Here is a 21358-nt window from a genome sequence, read left to right as displayed (position 1 = left end):
TTTGTCTTACAGTTTAAAAAGTATATAATTAGGAAAGTGGAATAAAGTACTGTCCATATAAAAAAATCAAGTCTCTAATTCAAATATTAATACATAGAATTCAGCACTAAAATACACTTCATAAGGAAAATGTTGTGTTACAGTTCAATATGTGAGTGACAGGGATAATAAGGAGTTACAATAAATTGCTAGGTTTCAGAATTTATCTAGCAAATATTATTGAGACCACAGTTCATGAAGAAATTAAGTAGGTTTTGTTGGTATAGAACCTAAACTCAGTAAAGACAGGTGGTGCCAAAATAGAAAAAAAGGCAGTTACTGCTAACAAATGATAGTGAAATGGGCCTTGTATGTTTCTGCAAAATTTAAAGCCTACATGGACAACAGCTGAAAATACGCACATTTCCATGCTGCTGAATGAGATGAGTTTGAGAGAAAAACTAAATTCCTGTAGAAGATCCTTATAAGCATTCGGAGGGCAGCCTGGTATGTTAGGGTTCAGATATTCTATTCATTTCTAGGGTATTAATTATAGGACTAAGCTCTTCAAACAATGTTAACAGATAAAGAAAGCATCTCTTGTTTTTAAATCTTATTCATAAAAATAAATCTTTTTGCTTATAAACTTTTATTGTATTTATTTTAAGATAAGAAAAAGGTTTATTATAGAAATATTAGAGATTAAAGAGAAGCAAAACAAAAATATCCATTATGCTACTACTCAGAATAACCGTTGTCAGCATTTTTGTATATATCTTTCAAAGTATTTTATGTGTTTTTGTGTGTGTATATGCTTATATACTTATATCTATATTATATAACATATATCTTCATATGCATATCTCTATATTACTTAAAAGTAAATCTCATCAATTTGTAATGGTGGACTTTTGTACACTTGGAAATGTCTTTTCTGAGGGCATAAAGAAAAATGAAAACAAAGGAGACTTCTTAGTGCAATGAAATTTGAAAACTTCCTAGCAAATTACACCAGACCTGGACCTTTTTCCTCGAGTTGAAAGTGGCAAGGCAGCCTGTTTTGAGAGCCTGTTAATGTGCTACTGGCATTTCCTCAAAGACAGGAGAGGGGTGCCTGTGACAAACAAAAACCTTCCTCTTGGCCTTGCTTAGCTTCTCCTGTGTTGGGGACTGGGCTTTCTCTAGCTGCCTTCTAAAGGCAGGAGAACACATTAGGCAGAAAAGCAAACATCACAGATGTGATGGGGCACAATACAGGGTGAAGAAGACAGGGGCTGCACGCAGGCATTTCTGTTTGGCATCTAGAGGGGAACTGGTGCTCTGGCTTTTGCTGAAAGATAAATGGCCAACCACTAATAGCATAGCTCTTCAGCACAGTTAGAGCCTTCCTAGCACAGAGAAGCTGTTTCAAAGGGATCCTGCCTTGGGAGACTGTGCAAGAATACCTACATGTAAGAGTTTCTCAAATGGCCTCTGAGTCCCCAGTCCTGCTCCGGGTCCAGTCTATTCTTCCTACTGCAGCCAGGTTGGAGGGATCTTCTCAAATTGCAAATGAGATCATAAGACTTCTTTCCTTTCATGGCTGCCCATTGCCCTCAGGGTAAATCTAAACTCCTTATTAAGGCTCAAAAATACCTTCCTTGTATGAGCTGGCTTCTGCTTACCTCTCTAGTACCATCTCTCATTTATGTTCCAGTCATACTTAACATCTTTTAGTTCTTTGCAAAGAGATCAAAGACTTGTTTTATACTATTCCTTTTGTTTAGCCATGCATCCCCTATTCAACCTTCAAAGCTCAGTTGACAAATCATTTCCCCAGGGCGGCCTTCCCAGATTCTCCAGACGTGTGTTACGTCCTACTATTACACCTTTACACAGTTCTCTGTACCTAAGCTGTCATAATGCTCACCCCCTTTTATTGGTATTACTGTGCTTGTTGAATGGCTCTTTCCCCTGATAGCTCAGAGAGAGAGGGCAGGGATGTGTCCACCTTGTTTATCACCAAATTCAGTGATTATACATGGTAGGTTCTTTTTTTTTTTCTTTTTCTTTTATTGAACCTAGATAGAGGCGAAGGGAGGGAGAAAGAATGGGAGAGAAACATTGATGTGAGAGAGAAACATTAATCGGTTGCCTCTCGCACAAGCCCTGAATGGAGACCGAACCAGCAACCCAGGCATGTGCTCTGATTGGGAATGGAACTGGCAACCCACTGATTTGCAGTACGATGCCCAACCAAATGAGCCACAATGGCCAGAGCATGGTAGGTTTTTAATAATTATTTGCTAGGAGGGAAAAAGGAAGAATGCATGAATAACAGTGATCCTTAGCACCTTTGGTAGTATAGTCATTACAGTGTAACTCCATAAAAACAAGTTAATAATGTACTTTTTCTTAATTTTATTTGATTTTCCACTTCTTTTTTTTCTTTTAAAGATTTTATTTATTTAGTATTAGAGAGAAGGGAAGGGAGGGAGAAAGAGACGGAAAGAAATATTGATGTGAGAGAGAAACATCAATCTGTTGCTTCTCATATGTGCCCTGACTAGGGATCAAATCAGGGACCTTTCACTTTGTGGGACAAAACCCAACCCACTGAGCCACATCAGTCAGGAAGATGTTCCATTTCTTTTAAAAACTGTACAAATTACTTATCTGTAATTTATTATACATGACTTCTTGTTGAACTTTCCCTATGATTATTTTCATGCTAAGCACTGATGCATGATCTTTCCTTATCAGTAATTAGGTGTCATTTATAACATATATATCAGATAGAGAGATCGACAGATAGATAGATAGATAGATATCAGCACCAAAAAGAAAAGAGTTTGGTCTGCCCCCTAGCTTTTTAAATATGAAAAGCTAAGGAGATTATTTTATTGAGTGTCAAGTGCTGCGTGGTGTGCATGGTGGACTCCGAAATTGTTGAGCTAGCTCCCTGTCTCTTTTTATTCTTGACTTCTTACAATCTTCCTATATTACTAACTTAAAGATACAGGAGTTACCTGCAAAAAGCAGAACTTTGTAGTATTATTTACAATAGAAATCAACTAGTAGACCAAATGCCTTGTTTGTAGGCAATGTATCATACAATTTCAGGTGGAGCTGGCTAGTCAGCTTGTAAGATGCTGGGCCAGAAGAGATCCCTTCATCATTTATAGGCCCCCCTTCTCTACTTCATATAAATCTCTCAAAGGCTCTACCTGAGTATCTGATGATATGTGGGTTTAAAAGATTCCTGTGCTTGATATGGGAGCACGCGTTTAAAACCTAGAAGGTTTAGACTTTTCATCTACAATGTCTGGAAAGAACTCTTATCATCTGGACTTTTGCATGAGTGGCCCAGACCCTTGTCACCCCACCTTATATAAATACATGCTTTTTCATCGCAAAGAGATAGTGTTTCCCCTGACATGTAATCAAATTGGCTCCAATAACAGCACTTGAAGACAATTAAAAGGCAATAAATTACGTATAAATTTAGGCTGTGAAATTACCTGATCTTCCCGCGAAGTTCCCTTCTTTGGCTGCTGCTTCCTCAAAGCTTCATACTTTTGCTTTTCTCTTCTGTATTCTGCAACGGCACCACCTCCAGCAGTGTCTTCCTCTGAAGAATAATAGGTTTTTCTTAGAATAAATGGTAAAAAGACTCCAGTTTCCTCCAATTAATTTAAACACCAACCAATAAACTCCACCAGCTCCAACTATTTCCTAGATTAGAAAGTGACTGATGTTAACTCACCAACCAATTTTATGAACATCTTTATTATATACTGTACTATTGTAGTTGTTCTCTCTTATATTTGACTGTAAAATCACCTATCTCACTTTTATAATAATTAAGACTTTCCTGAAATTCAGCAATACCATTTTGCATTATTCTCTTGCCTTGTAAGATACATTCTTTCAGTATTGGTTGATTTTCCAATTGCCTGCCACTGTTGTTCTACAGTGAAAACAACAGCAATAATAACAACAAATAATTTGGTTTTGATGGCATCATACTATATACATATATCTAGCAAAGAAGTCAGGACAGTTACCAGAAGCAGGCAAAACTAATTTTTACTAAATTACATTTTAGAAAACAAATGTATGGATTTGATTCTGCAATAATTCCACATGAAGATAGTTAACATCTGAGTTCATAGAATACAGTTTTGCTTCAAAAACACAAGTACTGTACTGATATTTTACAATACCTTATACGTATACATATTAATGAAAATTTGTGACAAAACCCCCCCCAAAGCAAATAACCTATCTTTTTTCGTCTTTGACTAGTAAACCAAGATGAGACAGATGTAATCAAGAATCCTAGTAATCTTTCTATTCAAGCCTGGGTCTGTTGCTTGCCTATTTGTTACCTAGTTTACAGAATATTATTAATGTGCAGTGTATTAACAAGCAGCCATTTTTTTCAAGAACTATTTTAGTTTAAAAAAAATGTGTGAACTAAGAAACAAATAGTCTTTTTATGGTTACCTAATATCATGACTTTGATGTTGGCCAAAGGGTACAAAAGTGTAATCATGTGGGGTAGATAAGTTCTGGAGAGTGAATGTACAGTATGGTGACTATAGTTAATAATACAGTATTGTATAGTTGAAATTTGCTAAGGAATTGATGTTAAGTGTTCTCACCACAACCCCCTCACACACACACACAAATTATAACTACATAAGGTGAATTATATTAATTAGCTTGATTGTGGTAATCATTTCACAATGGCCTCCCTATTTCTTGGTCTTCTGAGATATTTAATTGCCTGGTTTAAGGATGTCTTTTCCCTCCTCCTGTTTTAACTTCTAGCCCAAATGCACAGATACACAGTTTGACAACAGCTGCAAGGTTGTCTGGTCCTTTTATTATATACGTTGGTGATACCAGGATAAAGCCTACTAAGGTTCCATCTGGACTGCATGAAAACTAACCCAACACTTTCACATGGCACACAGGGCCGAATGAAATGATATCTGCTGCACAAACCCAACTGTGCAAAAAATCTGGTCCAGTCTTATATTTCTTAATGGGTATATCATATTAGCATAAATTCCTTCTACTTATAAATGTGTGATCAACTATAAATGATCACAATATATTCACTTTTCATGTTTCTATTTTTCAGCAGTATATTCTGAGCTAATTTCCTTAGCTCTATATTACAGTTGACTAACTCTGTTTACTTGTATCTAACCAGTTTTTGAGATATAAACTCTTTGATTTTGATAATTACATTTAAAAATTTTTTAGATATTCTGTTTCTTTTTCAAATTCACCCACTCTTTTTGATAGTCTTTTATTATGATCTTTATTCCTTTAAAATCTTTTGTTTTTACCTTATATTTGATTGATTATGCTATTACAGTTGTCCCATTTCTTTCTTCCCTTTATCCCCCTCTGCCCTGTACTCCCCCCATCAGTACTCCTCCCCAACCACCCCACCTCAAGTTCATGTTCATGGGTCGTACATATAAAGTTCTTTGGCTTCTCCATTTCCTATACTATTCTTAACCTCCCCCTGTCTATTTTGTGCCTACCATTGTATTTTTCAGATTGTCCTTGGGGATCCTTCTGTTATGTCTTCTGACTCTCTCCCTAGAGTGGTCACTTCTCTATGTGCTTTCTTATTTTTAATTGTGAATTTATCTTCAGCTAGAGCTGCATCTCCTTCACGTTCCATGGGAATCCTAGGTACCCAGGATTGTGTAAAGATTCTTACAGAGGACTTCTGCATGTTTCTCCCAGGCAATTAAGGGGTGGTGTTGGTTCAAAGCCATTTTTCCCCAAGTTATTATCTTGGCTTAGAATTCCTGTATCGTATAGATGGTGTACATTAAAACTTTGTAGCCATGCCTGCTAGAGGTTTAGTGTTTTGATTTTGATTTTTTATGACAGACTTATCCCCCGCCACCCCCAGGCGCTCAAACATAGCTCTGAAAAACGACAAGCTTCTTTGTGGCCTTCCTAAGCAGGTAGACAGTGTTTCTAGTTTCTACCTCTCTTGACTCAACACCATATCTCTGTCCAAGTGTGAGGTTAAAACCCAGATTCTAGCTATTAGAGCCTACATCTGGTTCCAATATCCCCCTGGGCAACTACAGTGTCAGCATGCCCACTTAAAGCTCTGGGTATGCTTCCCCTTTGTTTTTGGTACCTAGAAAATTTCTTCTCTCTCTCCCCCCCTCTCTCTCTCCCTCTCCTCCCATCTTCCCTCCCTCTCTCATTCTCTGCAGCTTGGCTAAGTATTTAAATTGGGATATATCACATTTTGTCCAGCATTTCTATATATTTGTAGGAGAAGAAAGTTCTGTGTTAACTCACTCTATGTTGCCAGAACAGAAAGTAGTACATTTATTTCTCATGTGTTTGAATCTCCCTGAATTAACAAAAATTGAATAAGTGACTGGACAATTTTAGTAACATAAAACTGGCTAATACAATACACAAGCTTGAAAAATTCAGTTTCTCTAAGTACAGAGTGCTCTCAATATACACTGATAATTCATAAATTATAATGATATAGCATGATGACTATTTGTCATTAACTGAAATTTCTATAAAACAGATGCTAAATAAATAGCAATGAAGAATAGGGAAAAAGTTTACTAAGGATTTACTAAGGATATGTTAAGCATGCAAAGGTGCTTTGATTATTCATGAAGTATCTATAAACGTGTTTTACAAGTGAGGAAGCAGGATTCGAATATAGTATAGCTGGGATGTCAGCCCAGGTCTGTATGGTACTAAAGACCTATACTGTGCCCTACTGTCTTCTATTAAAACTTCAGTTCAGATAGTAAAATTTACTGTGTTCCCTGTATACCTGGCACCCTGAAAATTTCTCTGAAAGATACCCAAAACATTTTTAACATAGGCTTTTTGTTCTACAGAGTAAATGAAAGGGTAAAATGACTGTAACATATGTGAAAACAGTTAAGAAATCAGCCATTGATTATAAGTGTCAAATTGCTGATTCGTGGGTAAAATGCCAGCCTTCTTCTGGAGGGTTTAAAGCTTCCCTATGGTTTAGTGTTGGAATAAAATTTTAAAAATATCTTAGTTTTTTTCTGAGATAAAATTAGGTGACATATATGCAAAAGCCTGGTGAAGAGAATGTCTAACAATGCTGCAACCATTAATTTACTACTAGAGTGTCAGTTTACAAGTGCACCACAGCTAACCTTGAGAAACTTCTAATCTAATTTTTCAATTTTAAGGTGAGGTCACCAAAATCCAGGTAAATGGGGTTATTTAGCTAGTGTCCCATGTGGATGAGATGCAGTGCCTGGGCTAAAACCTGTATCCTGACTCTTAGTTTAGGTGACAGTTTGTAGCAAGACTTATGTCCCTGCATGTTATAAGAATGCCTTGAACCCGTCCCCTAAGAGCTAGTCAGAAACTTAACATCTGCTCCACTTGAATATCTTCATTATAAAATCTTTTTTTTCCAAGCATAAAGAAGTGATGGCTGCTCAGTTATAGGTTACTTGGCTAATGAACCAATGATATACATCTATGAATCTCATCTCATCGATCAAAGGGCTTATAACCCTCTACTGTCTCAATACGAGAGCTCAAGGAGCTAACAAAGCCAAGTAGCTACACATTTATTCATTTTTAAGAAAAAGTTTATTAAATGATTATGTATCAGAAACTGTCAGCAACACTGCTTATGAATAACTTTTTAAGTATCTGGATTCACTATTTCAAGGAAATTTTGGAAATATTCCTATAAAAAATAAAAGATTTTATATAAATAAAAGTGATGTGTTAATGAAGACAGTAAACAGTCTTCATTACTTGAAAACAACAGGGATAGGACTTCTGGCCAAGATGGAGGCATAGGTAGATATGCTTTGCTTCCTTGCACAACCAAAAGAAGGACAACCAATTTAAAAACAAAAAGACCCCACAACTGCCAGAAAATAAAACTGTATGGAAATCCAACAACAAAGGAGTTAAAGAAGAAACATTCATCCAGACCGGTAGGAGGGATAGAGATGGATAGCCAGGGTGCAGAGGGCCCATGGCAAGGCAGCGGCTGGTGGACTGGGTGGTCCCACATTTGCATTTGGATAAACTGGGAGGAACAACTGGGTAGCTAGACAGACCAAGCAACCCAGGGTTCCAGCATTGGGAAATAAAGCCTCAAAATGCCTGGCTGTAAAAACCTGTGGGGGTTGTGGTGGTGGGAGAAACTCCAAGTCTCACAGGAGTTCATTGGAAGGACCAACAGGATCCTGAATTGTACACAAACCCACCCACTTGGGAATCAGCACCAGAAAGGCCCAATTTGCTGTGGGTAGCAGGGGAAGTGACTGAAAGTTGGACAAGAGCTAAGCAAGTAGCATTGTTCCCTCTCTGACCACTCCCGCCACAGAATGCCAAAACACCAAGAAGAGGGCTGTCCCACCCTGACGAATATCTAAGGCTCCTCTCCTTACAACGTAACAGGTGTGGCAAGACAAAGAAATATGGCCCAAATGAAAGAACAGATCAAAACTCCAGAGAAAGAACTAAGTGAAGGGGAGACAGCCAACCTGTCAGATGCAGAGTTAAAAACACTGGTAATCAGGATGCTCACAGAAATGACTGAGTACGAATGCAAAATAAAATAAGAAGCGAAGGGTACACAATGTGAAATAAAGAAAAATATACAGGGAACCAACAGTGAAGGGAAGGAAACCAGGACTCAAATCAATGATTTAGAACAGAAGGAAGAAATAAATATACAATTGGAACAGAATGAAGAAACAAGAATTCAAAAAAGTGAGGACAGGCTTAGGAATCTCTGGAACAACTTTAAATGTTCCAACATCCAAATCAGAAGGAGAAGAGGAAGGGCAAGAACTTGAAAACTTATTTGAAAAAATAATGAAGGAGAACTTCCCCAATCTGGCAAAGGAAATAGACATGCAAGCCCAGGAAGCTCAGAGAGTCCTAAAGAAATTGGACCCAAAGAGGAACACACCAACACACACCATAATAAAATCACCGAAGATTAAAGATAAGGAGATAATCTTAAAAACAGCAAGAGAAAAAGAGAGAGTTACCTACAAAGAAATTCCTGTAAGACTATCAGCCGATTTCTCAAAAGAAATCTTACAGGCAAGAACGGGCTGGAAAGAAGGATTCAAAGTCATAAAAGACAAGGACCTACAACCTAGATCACTCTACCCAGCAACATTTTCATTTAGAAATTGAAGGGCAGATAAAGCTCTTCCCTGACAAGGTAAAGTTGAAAGAGTTCATCATCGCCAAGCCCTTAATATATGAAATGTTATAGGGACTTATCTAAGAAAAAGAAGATCAAAAACTATGAACAGTAAAATGACAACAAACTCACAGCTATCAACAACTGAGCCTAAAAAGTAAAAACAAACTAAGCAAACAATTAGGACAGGAGCAGAATCACATAAATGGAGGGTTATCAGCTGGGAAGGGTAAGGGGAGAATGGGGGAACAGGTACAGGGAATAAGAAGCATAATTGGTAGGTACAAAATAGGGGGAGGTTAAGAACAGTATAGGAAATGGAGAAGCCAAAGAACTTGTATGTATGACCCATGGACATCAACTAAGGGGTGGGGAATGCTGGAGGGAGGGGGGTGCAGTGTGGAGCAGGATAAAGGCAAGAAAAAAAATGGGACAACTATAATAGCATAATCAATGAAATACACTTAAAAAAAAAAGATATGGACTTGGTCAGGTTGTACTTCTATCTTGCCAGTGCTAACACTGTGCCTAGCATATAGTAGTTTTCAAATAAAAATGTGTTGAAGAAATGAAAAAAAAAAAAAAGTAACAAAAGGGATAAACTTTAAAGGATAGAGAAGCCCTAGCTGGTGTGGTGCAATTGGTTGGAACATCATCCCATAGAACAAAAGGTTGCAGGTTTGATCCCCGGTCAGGGCACATACCCAGGTTGAGGCTTTGATCTCCAGGCAGGGTGTGTACAAGAGGGCAACCAATCAATGTTTCTCTTTTACATTGATGTTTCTCTTGCTCTTTCTCTCCCTCTCTCCATCCCCTCCTTCATCTCCCTCCACCAAAGGCAATGAGGAAATGTCCTCAAGTGAGGATAAAGAAAGAAATAATTTTAAAAAGAATATAGAAAACTAGTTTACTTCATCGTAATTCCTGGAAGCTATGAACTATGCTTTTATGAAATTTTATATATACCAGATCTTACATTAGTTCCAGGAAAAGTACTAGACTTGAAAATAGCTAACATGGTACCTAACATTTCAAGTATTCACCGTGTGCCAGATACTAGTACCTGTATTACTTGTTTAATCCTCATAATGAACAACCCCATGAGGAAGTCATATTATTAGTCCCACTTTGCATTAGAAACTAAGGCAGTGGAGGATAATTTATCTCAGAGATTATAAACATGGCAACGTAAACCCACGCAGTTTGGTTCTAAAGTACAATCTCTTAACCAGCTTGTTTATTTCTTCTTCATGTCTGAGACACAAGAAAACTTAGAAGATATTTAAACTTGACATAAAAAGGCATCAGGTCATCAATTGGATGTGTCCTGATGAAATAAAATCCTACCAAAAAAGGTCCAAAAGTCCTCCCATTGTGCATTCAATGGCAAGTGCAGTCTGCCAAACAGTGTATTGACATAAATAATTTCCACTTAGGGAGAGAACCTTTTATAGCTTTTTCTTGATAGTCCTTAATCAATCATAGTTCCCCTTTATTTGAACCTTTAAGCACTTTGTAGCTCTTAAAAATGCTATATTTGAAACTGCCTCTTTGTCTGTATTGCCTCCTAGGTTATAAACCCATATAACAGGAACTGGGCCCTGTTTGTGGCCTAGCATATGCCTTGCATATAGTGGGTACTCAGTAAACAGTACCTGAATGGACAAACGATCAGCTTGACCGTTTCTGGGTCTTAGATAGGCCTTAGATTACAAGTGTCCGTAGTGCCTCATTCCTCTTGCTAGATGGCGTGGCTCCTTGAAGCACTTGTAGGGGTTTCAGGCCCCTAGCATGTAAATAAATGCGTTTCCAATTGATTGTTGTCTAATTAAGTTGAGTTGTAAGGAATGAAATAATTTCTGACACTTATTAAATAGAGGTGAGAGAAGTAGGAGAAGACACCTCTAAGGCAGTTATCCTTGAATAAAGTCCCTGAGCACCGAGTTTTCAGGGTAGAATCCCTGTGAGGGCAGCAGCCATTCCCTGAGGCTTTACCGTCTCCTAGAGGAGCTACTGGGGATTAACTCCATATCCTCCCCCCAGGCAGAATGCCTGGCTTTTCATTTGTTTTATTAAGAAAATACTTTATGGAAATGATAAGAATGAGAATATTCTGTGACACTGAAATGAGGGCCATTATGTAATACATTCTTTTTTTATCATTCTTTCATAATAATAATCCATAAGATTTATTGAGTAGAGGTTGAATCTGTACTAATTTTGTTTTAAAGATAATTCAAAGTTGCTTAGATGATATCTTTAAAAAGTAGATAAGATAACTGGCCTGTCTAGCCAGTGCAAGAGCTCAGATGAAAACTTATTCATAATAAAGAAATTGTTTTAATGAAGGTCTCTATATGCACATCTATAAAGACTATGCAGAAGTTTAGGCAAAACTAGGCTAAAAGTTTATTTTTTTTCTGTACTATGAACTAAAATAAGAAAGATATAATTTATTCATTTTATTTAACCAATTTTTATTTTCAGCATATTTTGTTAATCTACAAATTGAACAATACTGGCTCCATCTGGTGGTCACAGTAAGCCTCTAGAATCTAGAGTTTCATAAAAATTATTCAAAAGTGGTTAAATGATTTAGAGACTACCTGAAATATGCTTGAACACTGAACACTAAATACTAGAGTATGCTTAAACACTGACCTTCATTAAATGGGATTCAGTCTACATTTACATGAAATTTTTATTTTTCTTTCCTGGTTAATTCACACTAATTTCATTGCTTCACATTATTCCAGGGTTTAAAAATTCTCAAAATAAAGTAACAAAATGTTTTGCTCTGTCTTTTTCTATGGGATGACCTGAAAAATGTGAAGGTAACAAGTTATAACACAGTTATTTATCCAGGTTTTCAAATTGCATTCCTTTTTGGAATATAAACTATAAAAATACTCACTGATTTTAAGCTGTATTTTCTCTGACACTTCCAGAAGAGGAAGCTTGTTACTATATAGAATAGTAGTACTAAGAAGTTCTTGGGTAGCAATGACCTGCTAATTTTATAGATGAAAAAATGGGTTCAGAAAGGTTAAATCATTGTGCTACGCTGGGAATATAAGAAACCAGATTTTCTGACAACCCAGTACTGTTTCATCTCTATATATACTACTAGGTGTTCTTTCTTTTTGTAGTGCATATTCACTACAGGTAAATTTCATTACAATCAAATAATCACTTTGAAATTATATACATTTATATATATAATTTATATATATAAATAGTGACCATTTATAAAATGGCAATGAATCCCCAACATAAATTTAATTCTTTAATTATGAATTTTCTTAAATTTTACTTTTGTTATTTCCTCTTAAGATATTAGAAATTTTGAAAATCTTATATGTTTAAAGCCCCACTCCTATCCAAATACAAAATTTTATCCTTTTTTTCAATTCTATTGTTTTGCTAAGTTTATAATTCAAATAGCAGTCATATTGGTAATTAGCTCATAAATTAGTTACCACAAAGAAGTATACTAAAAACCAATTCAAATGAATTTAAGTGAACTTATCTAAAAAACTGAGTGATGAAGAGAATTTGGATCAGTAAAGACAGGTTCTGAATACTAAACATTAAATCAGTTTAAATTGGGCTTGACTTACCTTTTAAATTTTACAGTCTACTTAATAAGCTTTTTCTTAAATAAAAGATTTTATTTAGTTATTTTTAGAGAGGGGAAGGGAAAGAGAAAGAGAGGGAAACATCCATGTGTGGTTGCCTCTCATGTGGCCCCTAGTGGGGACCTGGCCTGCAACTCAGGCGTGTGCCTTGACTGGGAATTGAACTAGCGACCCTTTGGTTTGAAGGCTGACACTCAATCCACTGAGCCATACCAGCCAGGGCCGAATAAGCTTTTTATCAGATACCCTGCCATTCATCTTAATAATGATTATGAAAAAGAATTACAATATATAAATGACTATTGAAAAATAATGAGGGAAATGAGTAGCTTTTCTTCTGGGGAACCCAGCTTTTCACCTGTCAGCTGTAGTGTTTGCTCCTGTTCCGATGTACCTGATTCCCGCTCACACAGGCCTCAGGACTAGCACAAAGGCTGCCTGATTTTGCACCCAGGTCCTTTGGCATAGCACCCTTTGTACTTCTCCCGATGGTGTGACCCACGGTTCTTGTAATTTGATGGCCATTTTGACAACAGCCCTATGTTGCCCTGTCATTCTAAATGTGACAATGACTAATTATATACTCTCTGTTGTAACAATAAGAAAAGAAACATAAAATTCTTCAAGATAAAAATATTTTATAAAACCAGTAAGGGAAAATACTAAAAGAACTGCCATGGCTGTGGTAACTCTAGCATATTAACCACCGCAGGATATCTGCATTTCTACAGTAATAGTACTAACGTGGGTTCTATTGTTTTGTAGTAAACCCACGAGGTACTTTTCTCCAAGCAGTTATAAGAGTTTATGAACCAGTACAAAATAGTCTTTAAATACTTGCATGTGTGGTATGGCAGAATGTTCTTTGCTGAGGCAAGTGAAGCAATAAAGTGGCTTCTGAAATAGAAGCATGACCACTACTACCAGCACCAGCATCATTTTTCAGGACCTAGTATGTCTGAGATAGAACAGTAAGAACTCTGTGCCTGCTTTCTCACTTAATTCTGTCACAACAGAAGGGGTATTATCATCTCTGTGTTATGCATGAGGAAACAGAGGTTCAGAGAGGTTAAGTATCTTGCCCCAGGTTATACGGCTAATAAACTATAGAGCAAGGATTTGAAATCAAGCTGTCAGACTTCAAAGTCCATGCTTTCTCTATTCCATTACACTGCAAACAGTCATGGGGGGCAGGGAGCACTATTACGTATGGGAGTGAGGAAAACAAAGACAGTTCCCCATCTAAGGAGCATAGTGGCTAGAAAAGGGATAAGGCTATAATATAATGTAATATAAGCAAGGTCTTGACAAAGGACTTAAGAAACACACAGAAGAGGGTGAGGGAAAGCTGGGTGGAGGAGTGGCAGTAAGTAAGTATAGCTGGGCCTTGAAGGGGAGAGAAGATTTAGCCATAGCAAGTACGAGAGCCATCAAAACCAAAGCATGGAGGCTGCATAGTGCAGAGTGCACCAGGAGAAGAGGAAAACTGGTTTGTGAAAATGAAGAATGGGTAAATAAGATGGGGGATAAGGAAAATAAGATAAAATTTGATCATGAAAGTCCCTGAGTGCCAGATCAAGGAATTTGAACTTTATTTTGGTCAGCAATGAGCAGGCACAATTTGTATCTTAGCCTTTTATAAAACTAAATGGAGTGAACCACCCTGGATTGTTGTGTTGTTCGAATTCATTTCTAAGAATTTTTTAAAAGGGTATTTCTCATGGTACTAGTTTGAGTTGGTTGATTAACTGGGGAGGGTGGGTAGGAGTACAGTTCCAAGTTTCCTGATGCCCGCCCTTCTCTCAATCAATGAAAACAGTCCGTTCCTCAGTAGGTCAGTGAACAAGAGAGCAAAGGTGGATAGCAGGAGACAGTGAGTCTGACTCCCAAAATCTTGTTGAGATTTTCCCCAATTACTTTAGAAGAAACTTTGAAAAATATGCTGGTAAGTTATTTTTCCACACCTATCAGAATATTCTAATTTAAATGTGAATTATTTGAAATCACCATGCCCAGTTGTTTCTGGCTCTGTTCACCATCTCAGATGTTTTCCCTGCCTAGACCATGCTCTCTACGGTAAGTACACAAATTCTGGCTCGGATGTCACCCCTCTTCCCCAATCCCCATATTTGATGACATTTCTAGCAAGCTAAGTTTTTGAGATGATGTGAAGGTAGAAAAAAAGTCATCAAATCATGCTTCATCTGAAACTGACCTGTGTCCAAGCAGCTTTCGGGTCTTGGGATTGGAGGGTGAGCTGGAGGGGGTTCCCTTAATCTTGGTGGTGTTGCTGTAGATTGTAAGCCAGAATCTGTCTGCTGATTCTGGCTTCCAGCTAACAGTTCATATTGCTTGTGGCTTATTTTATTGTATTTTTTAAGGAAACAATGGTTTACAGTTTTATAGTGGAAAGAATATTGGACAGAAGATCTGACTCCTCAAATCTACTATTTAAGTTAGCATGGGTAGTAAATATCTTTAATGCTTTGGTTTCTTCATTTGTAAAATGGAAACTATAATACTTGTTTAATCTACTTCTCACGACTGTTCTAGAACGAAATGTAATGAGGCATGTGACAGGACTTTGTAAATTGTTCCTGTTATATAAGTATAAGGTATTATTATTATTATTATTATTATTTGGCAGTGAATACGGGGCATCACATTTTATGTCTGTAAGCTACTTTATTAGCCATGGTTCCCTTCACATGATTAAATCTCACCTGAAGAAGCGAGGAGTAGATACGATATTTTTCATTTTATTAACACACTGGTTTGAATAAAAATATTTTTGCATATTAGATCACATTTTCAAAGCATCAATAACATAATTGGAATGTAGAAAATGCTTTTTGAAGTGAATTATCAAAAGTTAAATACATTTCTATACAGTTGGATGTTCAAAGGTAGGATTCTTATCACGAGGCTTACCTATAATTCTGAATTTGCTTACGAATAAGCAGTGCCTGCTGGCATACTACTGGGAAAGAAAATGCTTTGCTACTCCTATCTTCACCTTACAGCCAACACTTGTACAAATAGTGCTTTCCATGTGCCAGTTGGTATTCTAAGTACCTTATACATAATAACTCATTTAAATATAATAGGAAAGTAGTTGTCACTAAAAAGACCAAGGAATTATACTTGGAGAGCTCTCCTTTTTGAAAAAGCTGAAAACGAAAAAATATATGATGAGTGAATGTGAGTGAGCTCTGACTGGGGAGGCACCAAAGCCAGACACAAGAATGTGAGATCCTTGAAGGAAGGGACCTTTTTTAAAAAAATTATTTTAGAGGGAGGGGGAGGAAGAGAGACAGAGAGTGAAAGAAACATCGATGTGAGAGAGAAACACTGGTTGGTTGTCTCTTGCATGTGCCCTGACCAGGGACCACACTGGCCAAGGCAGGGGGCAGGGACTTTTCTGAATTATTTGCCATTTTATGTCCAGGGCCTAGAACAGCACCTATAAATTTTCAAGCATTTGATCAATACTATTTGAATAAAAAAAAAATTTAAATGGAAAGTGATTTTTTCAAAGAAAACCAGATTCCTAGAGAAATCAATTGAGAGTAAGGAAATGGCAGGGATAAAGCAGAGTAGGCTGAATAATTGACCTTCCTCGTTCCACACCTTGAAGACTTGCAACCTTAGGCTTAATGTCTCTGAACCCTTCTTATGTGGTACACAGCCCAGCATAACAGTAAACAATAGAAATATAATACTCATAAAGTGATTTATGAACAAAAGTTAAAGTCTCTGAACTCTATATCACAAAACACATTTGTTGGGGAAAAGAAAAAATAATTAGTTTTAAAGCGCCTCAGTCTTGAAATTGCATTAATTAATCCTTTAATGAAGAAGGGTTATTTTGGTTTGCTTGTCTGATTAATTTCATAAACTGAAACTGTTACTAAAGCAATCTTACACTCTTTCTTGGTGAAGAGGAAAATTTCTCACACTCTTATTTTGGATTAGAACATAATTACAGACACATTCTCACTGATTAATTTTTGAAAAACCTTTGGCTTAGTCACAAAACAAAGTCAACACATTGCATGGACTGGGTTCAATATTTCAAATTAGCAACTTCACATTCTATTCCCAGCTCCATCACTCAGTGGAGTAAAGGCTTAAGTCAATCCTACAAATGCTTTTTCTCTATTTTCTAAGATGGTACATTCAATGTTAATTATTACTGCTCGAAAGGTATGCAATGTAGTAAATTAATTAGTGTGATATACTGTTAAAAATACTCAGAATAATAAGAGCATGAAAACAGAAAAATAAGCAAGCCAATATTGAGAAATATTTCTGAGAAACTGACTGGATTTTATCCCAGCAGTCTACCCAGCATCTTTACAAGATACCACAGACAAGTCAAGTCTTTGGCTGTAGTAGAGTAAATATTACAACCACTGTCTCTTCAATCACAACCAAACTGGTAAGAATAAACAACTTTTTTTCTACATATGCCTCACACGGCAACTCAGCACAGTATGGAATAAAGTGTAAGGGACTTCGTGGGTTTTGTAGAAGGAAAAGTACAAAGGACTTATTTCTGATGTTGTTTTTCTATTGCAGAGAGCCAGTGTCCTTAAGTCACAGAAAACACTGCAACTGAGTGCTCAGAAATAAACCAGAAAAGAGCGGTAAAAGGAAATTAATGCTGCTAATCTCAGTTGGGATTATTTGAAAGAAGCTCAAACCGTAAGGTTGATTCTACAGAAAAAGGTTTAGTAATATAGTGTCTAATAGGCAGTGCCAAATAGTAATAATAAAACTATAGACTTGAGAGAGAAGATAAAACTGATTTGATAAGCTGTAGCCAATGTGGGCTCAGTTGGTTGGTGCGCCCTATGGTATCAATTCCTAGTCAGGGCACATGCCTAGGTTATGGGTTTGATCTCCATTTCGGGTGCTGATCCCCAGTCTAGAGCATATGGGAGGCAACAGATCGATGCTTCTCTTTCACATCAATGTTTCTATCTCTCCCTTCCTCTCTCTAAAAAACAGTGAAAAAAAAAACCTGTGTGAGGATAAAAACAAAAGAAAAAGAAATGTCTACGAAAAATTCCACACCCCTTTCATTCTATGCTCCAGCCACACGCTTGCAAGATGAGAAAAGGTATCATGGTTTTCCTTATCTCCATGCATCTACACACATTATACCTTCTGTCTGGAACATCTTAATTCAACTAACTTACTCACCTGAACAAGTAACTTCAAAAATCTGGAAAAGTGAGAGGTGTCAAAAGTACAAAATGATCCACTTAGAGGTGAAAAGAAAATGTTAGAATTCTACTTATGTCTTCGAAACTATTATTTTTGGGGCATTTGTGTCATATATAGTACACAATACATTTGTTCAGTAGTGCCTATATATGAGTTGTAAACACATTTTAAAAATACATATATTGGAAGTATCCACAATTTATCTTATAACCCAAATTGACAAATAAATTGTGTTATAGTCTTAAAATGAAATATTATTTAACTATGAAGAAGAATGAAGCACTTGTTACATCCAACAACACAGACAGACCATAAAAACACTATGCTAAGCGAGTCACAAAGGCCACATATTACTGATTCTATCCAGATGAAATATCCAGAACAGAGAAATCTATAGAGACAGGAAGTTGAGTAGCCGTTGCCTAGGGCTGGGGGAGGGGAGGCTGAAGCTGCAGCAGGAGATAGCAGAGTGTATGTAGAGAGTTTCTTTTGAGATGATGAAACTTCTAAAATTGAGGGTGGTGGTGGTTGAAGAATATCTATGAATATAATAAAAACCACGGAACTGTGCATTTTAGATGGATGAATTGTATGGTATATGAACTATATTTCAAACCATTAAAAATAAAAAATAAAAATCTTCATTCTATAGGTGTAATAAAACATTTTTGGAGACTACCCATTTCAGTAACTGATGATTCTATTTGGGTTAGTGTATCTAGAAAGATATGCTATGACCTAGATTTAATTGCCTTTCCTTTGCTCCCTCAAAACTTCATGAGAATACACACCATACTATATTAATATGTTAGTTTGCCTCTTTCATCTGCTAAACTACAAACCTTATACCCTCACCCCATATCTTAGATTAAAATAATTTTCAGGTGGCTCACACCATTAAAAAATACAATAATAAAATAATTAGAGGTAAACATGGATGAATATTTAAATGACCTTGAGCAGACACCTGAGAACCTTCAAAAAGTACTGACACCTGGGTCTTACTTCCTGAGCTTTGAAATTCCCAGGTGATTCTAATGTGCAGAAAAGTTTGAGAACAACCACTGTCCCAGTGATGGAGGGATCGGGAAAGGCATCTTACGGAAATGATCTCAAACAACAACTTGAATACCGAGGCAATATTCATTACATGTAGAAGGCATTCCAGGAAGAGGGAGCCGTGACACCAAAGGCTGAGACGGGAAATAGGTTGGTGTGTAGAAAAATTTAGCCTTTATGGAGCATAGGATCCATAATGACAGATGATACTACTGTGGCAGGCAAAGTTTAGGCCATGTAGGACCCTGTATGGCATGCAAAGGATTTTATCCTGTAGGAAATGAGATGCCATTAAAGAATTTTATGAAGGGGATTGACACATGATCAAGTTTGTGTTTAAGAAAAGCCACACACAGAATGTATTGGCAGGATCTAAGATTAGGAACAGAGATCTGTTGGCAGCCTGTTAGCAGGTTGTTAAAATAGCCCAACAGAAAAAAATTGTGGCTAAAATGGTCACGGTAGGACATTAGGCACAAACTAGAAACCTGTAGGGAAGGGGTGGAGTTTGCAAGAGAAATGTACAAAGAGCAGATTTGTTTTGAGGAGATTGCAGTACTGTGAGATCTGAATCTAGTTTTATTCATTCAGAAAAATATGCAAACACCAATCCTACATTGACACATGATAAATGATGTTTTTCTCTTAAAATACTTCTAGGTATCTAGACAATAAAAGTTTCCAAAATTATTATTCCTGAGGTCTTGGATTTCACATTCATTTTAAGAAATCTTAAGAAAATCTTTATTTCCTAAGTAAAATAATAAATTTCCTTAAGGTTATAATTTTCCACATTTCCCAAAGTTCTTAAAAGAAAAATCAAATCTAAAAAAAAAAAACCCAAAAGACACAACTAAGTAAAAGTAAAGCTGTCTTGTAAAGTACCATAAACTCTAAAGTGAGATTTCAAAAGTCTTCCCAAACAGTAGGTCCTTGACCACATTAAAATTAGTGCTTTTCAAAGTGAAACTGTTTTTCTGATCCTATTTCATCAAAAGCTTGTATTATTCATGATTTTTTCCCCATATATACAATCAAGGTTCTGTAAACCATTGAATTCATATTACACAAACGACTAGGTACAGGCATGTACTGTCTTCTCTAGTCAGACCTATTTCTTTATTTTGCTTCTCTCAATGAGGGAGCTTTTCTCAGCTGTAGTAGTTCTCACTGCTCTGAGTAGTCATGAAACCTTACAGTTCATCTGCACACAAAATGTAGCACTTGAAACGTGAATATGGTTTAATTATGACTATTGATTATTAATACTTATTGATTATTAATTATAAAATATCTGCTTCCCCTGAATGAATCTTGCTCTACCTAGCAAGATTTAGAATTTTAGAATTACAGGGAAGCATTCTGCACGGTTTTTCTGAGTTTAGCACACTGCTACCATTTATTCTAACCCAGTGGTTTTTGAGTTTTTGGATCATGACCTATTGTAAGGAGTATGTTTTCTTTTTCTTTTTTAAAGGGGGTTTTAATCTGATTTTAGAGAAGCAGCGGAGAGAGAGAAAGAGAGAGAGAGAGAAACATCAATCTGTTGTTCCCCTTACACATTCACTGGTTGATTCTTGAATGTGCCCTTACAGGGGAACGAATCTGCAGCCTTGGTGTTTTGGGACAACACTCTAACTAAGCTATCCAGCCAGGGTGTAAGAAATACATATTTTCACTTGAACTCTATACACATATTTGTTTGGCATATAGCTAATATATAAAATTGTATATATAAATTTAAGGTTGAAATTACTGACATTCTATTGTTTTATCTACAAAAGAGCAATTTCATATTGCTCAACCAAATGTAACAAAAAATCAAAATTTCATAAAACACTATTTACTGTTACTACATATAATGCACTCTGATGTTTCCTTATCTACACCATTCCAATAAATAAAAAATGTTAATATACATTACTGATTTCATAATCCACCAGTGAATTAGTGGGTACAATCTGAAAGATCCCACTCGAATTTCTAACTTCTAGAGGCAGGGAACGAGGATGAAAGGGTTCTGAGGGATTCACAAATGGACCAGATCCTCATGGTAAAGATGAAGCAAGGAATGAAAATGGTGCAACTGCCTACAACTTTCTGTACACTTAGCAGTGACAAGGATCATACTAAATGGAGAGAATTCTGATATTGGAGATTTTGACTAAGAAGTTGCCAAATTCAGTTTGAATTGACAACTGAAACTGAGCACATAAGATACATGTGATTC

General features: G+C 36.6%; 1 protein-coding gene across 1 annotated transcript in view; it reads right to left on the bottom strand.

Moving 5' to 3' along the window:
* Window positions 1-21358, bottom strand: part of CWC27 (CWC27 spliceosome associated cyclophilin) — a 176428-nt gene that overhangs the window by 19174 nt on the left and 135896 nt on the right. Inside the window, exon 12 of the mRNA XM_054578413.1 lies at window positions 3480-3589. Coding sequence (XP_054434388.1) covers window positions 3480-3589 — 110 coding nt within the window. The remainder of the gene's footprint in view (window positions 1-3479; window positions 3590-21358) is intronic.

The sequence above is a fragment of the Pteronotus mesoamericanus genome, unplaced genomic scaffold (assembly GCF_021234165.1).
Source record: "Pteronotus mesoamericanus isolate MK-2021 breed Mesoamerican mustached bat unplaced genomic scaffold, CSHL_Meso_final contig_50, whole genome shotgun sequence".
NCBI lineage: Eukaryota > Metazoa > Chordata > Mammalia > Chiroptera > Mormoopidae > Pteronotus > Pteronotus mesoamericanus.
This window is presented reverse-complemented; position numbering and strand designations above follow the sequence as displayed.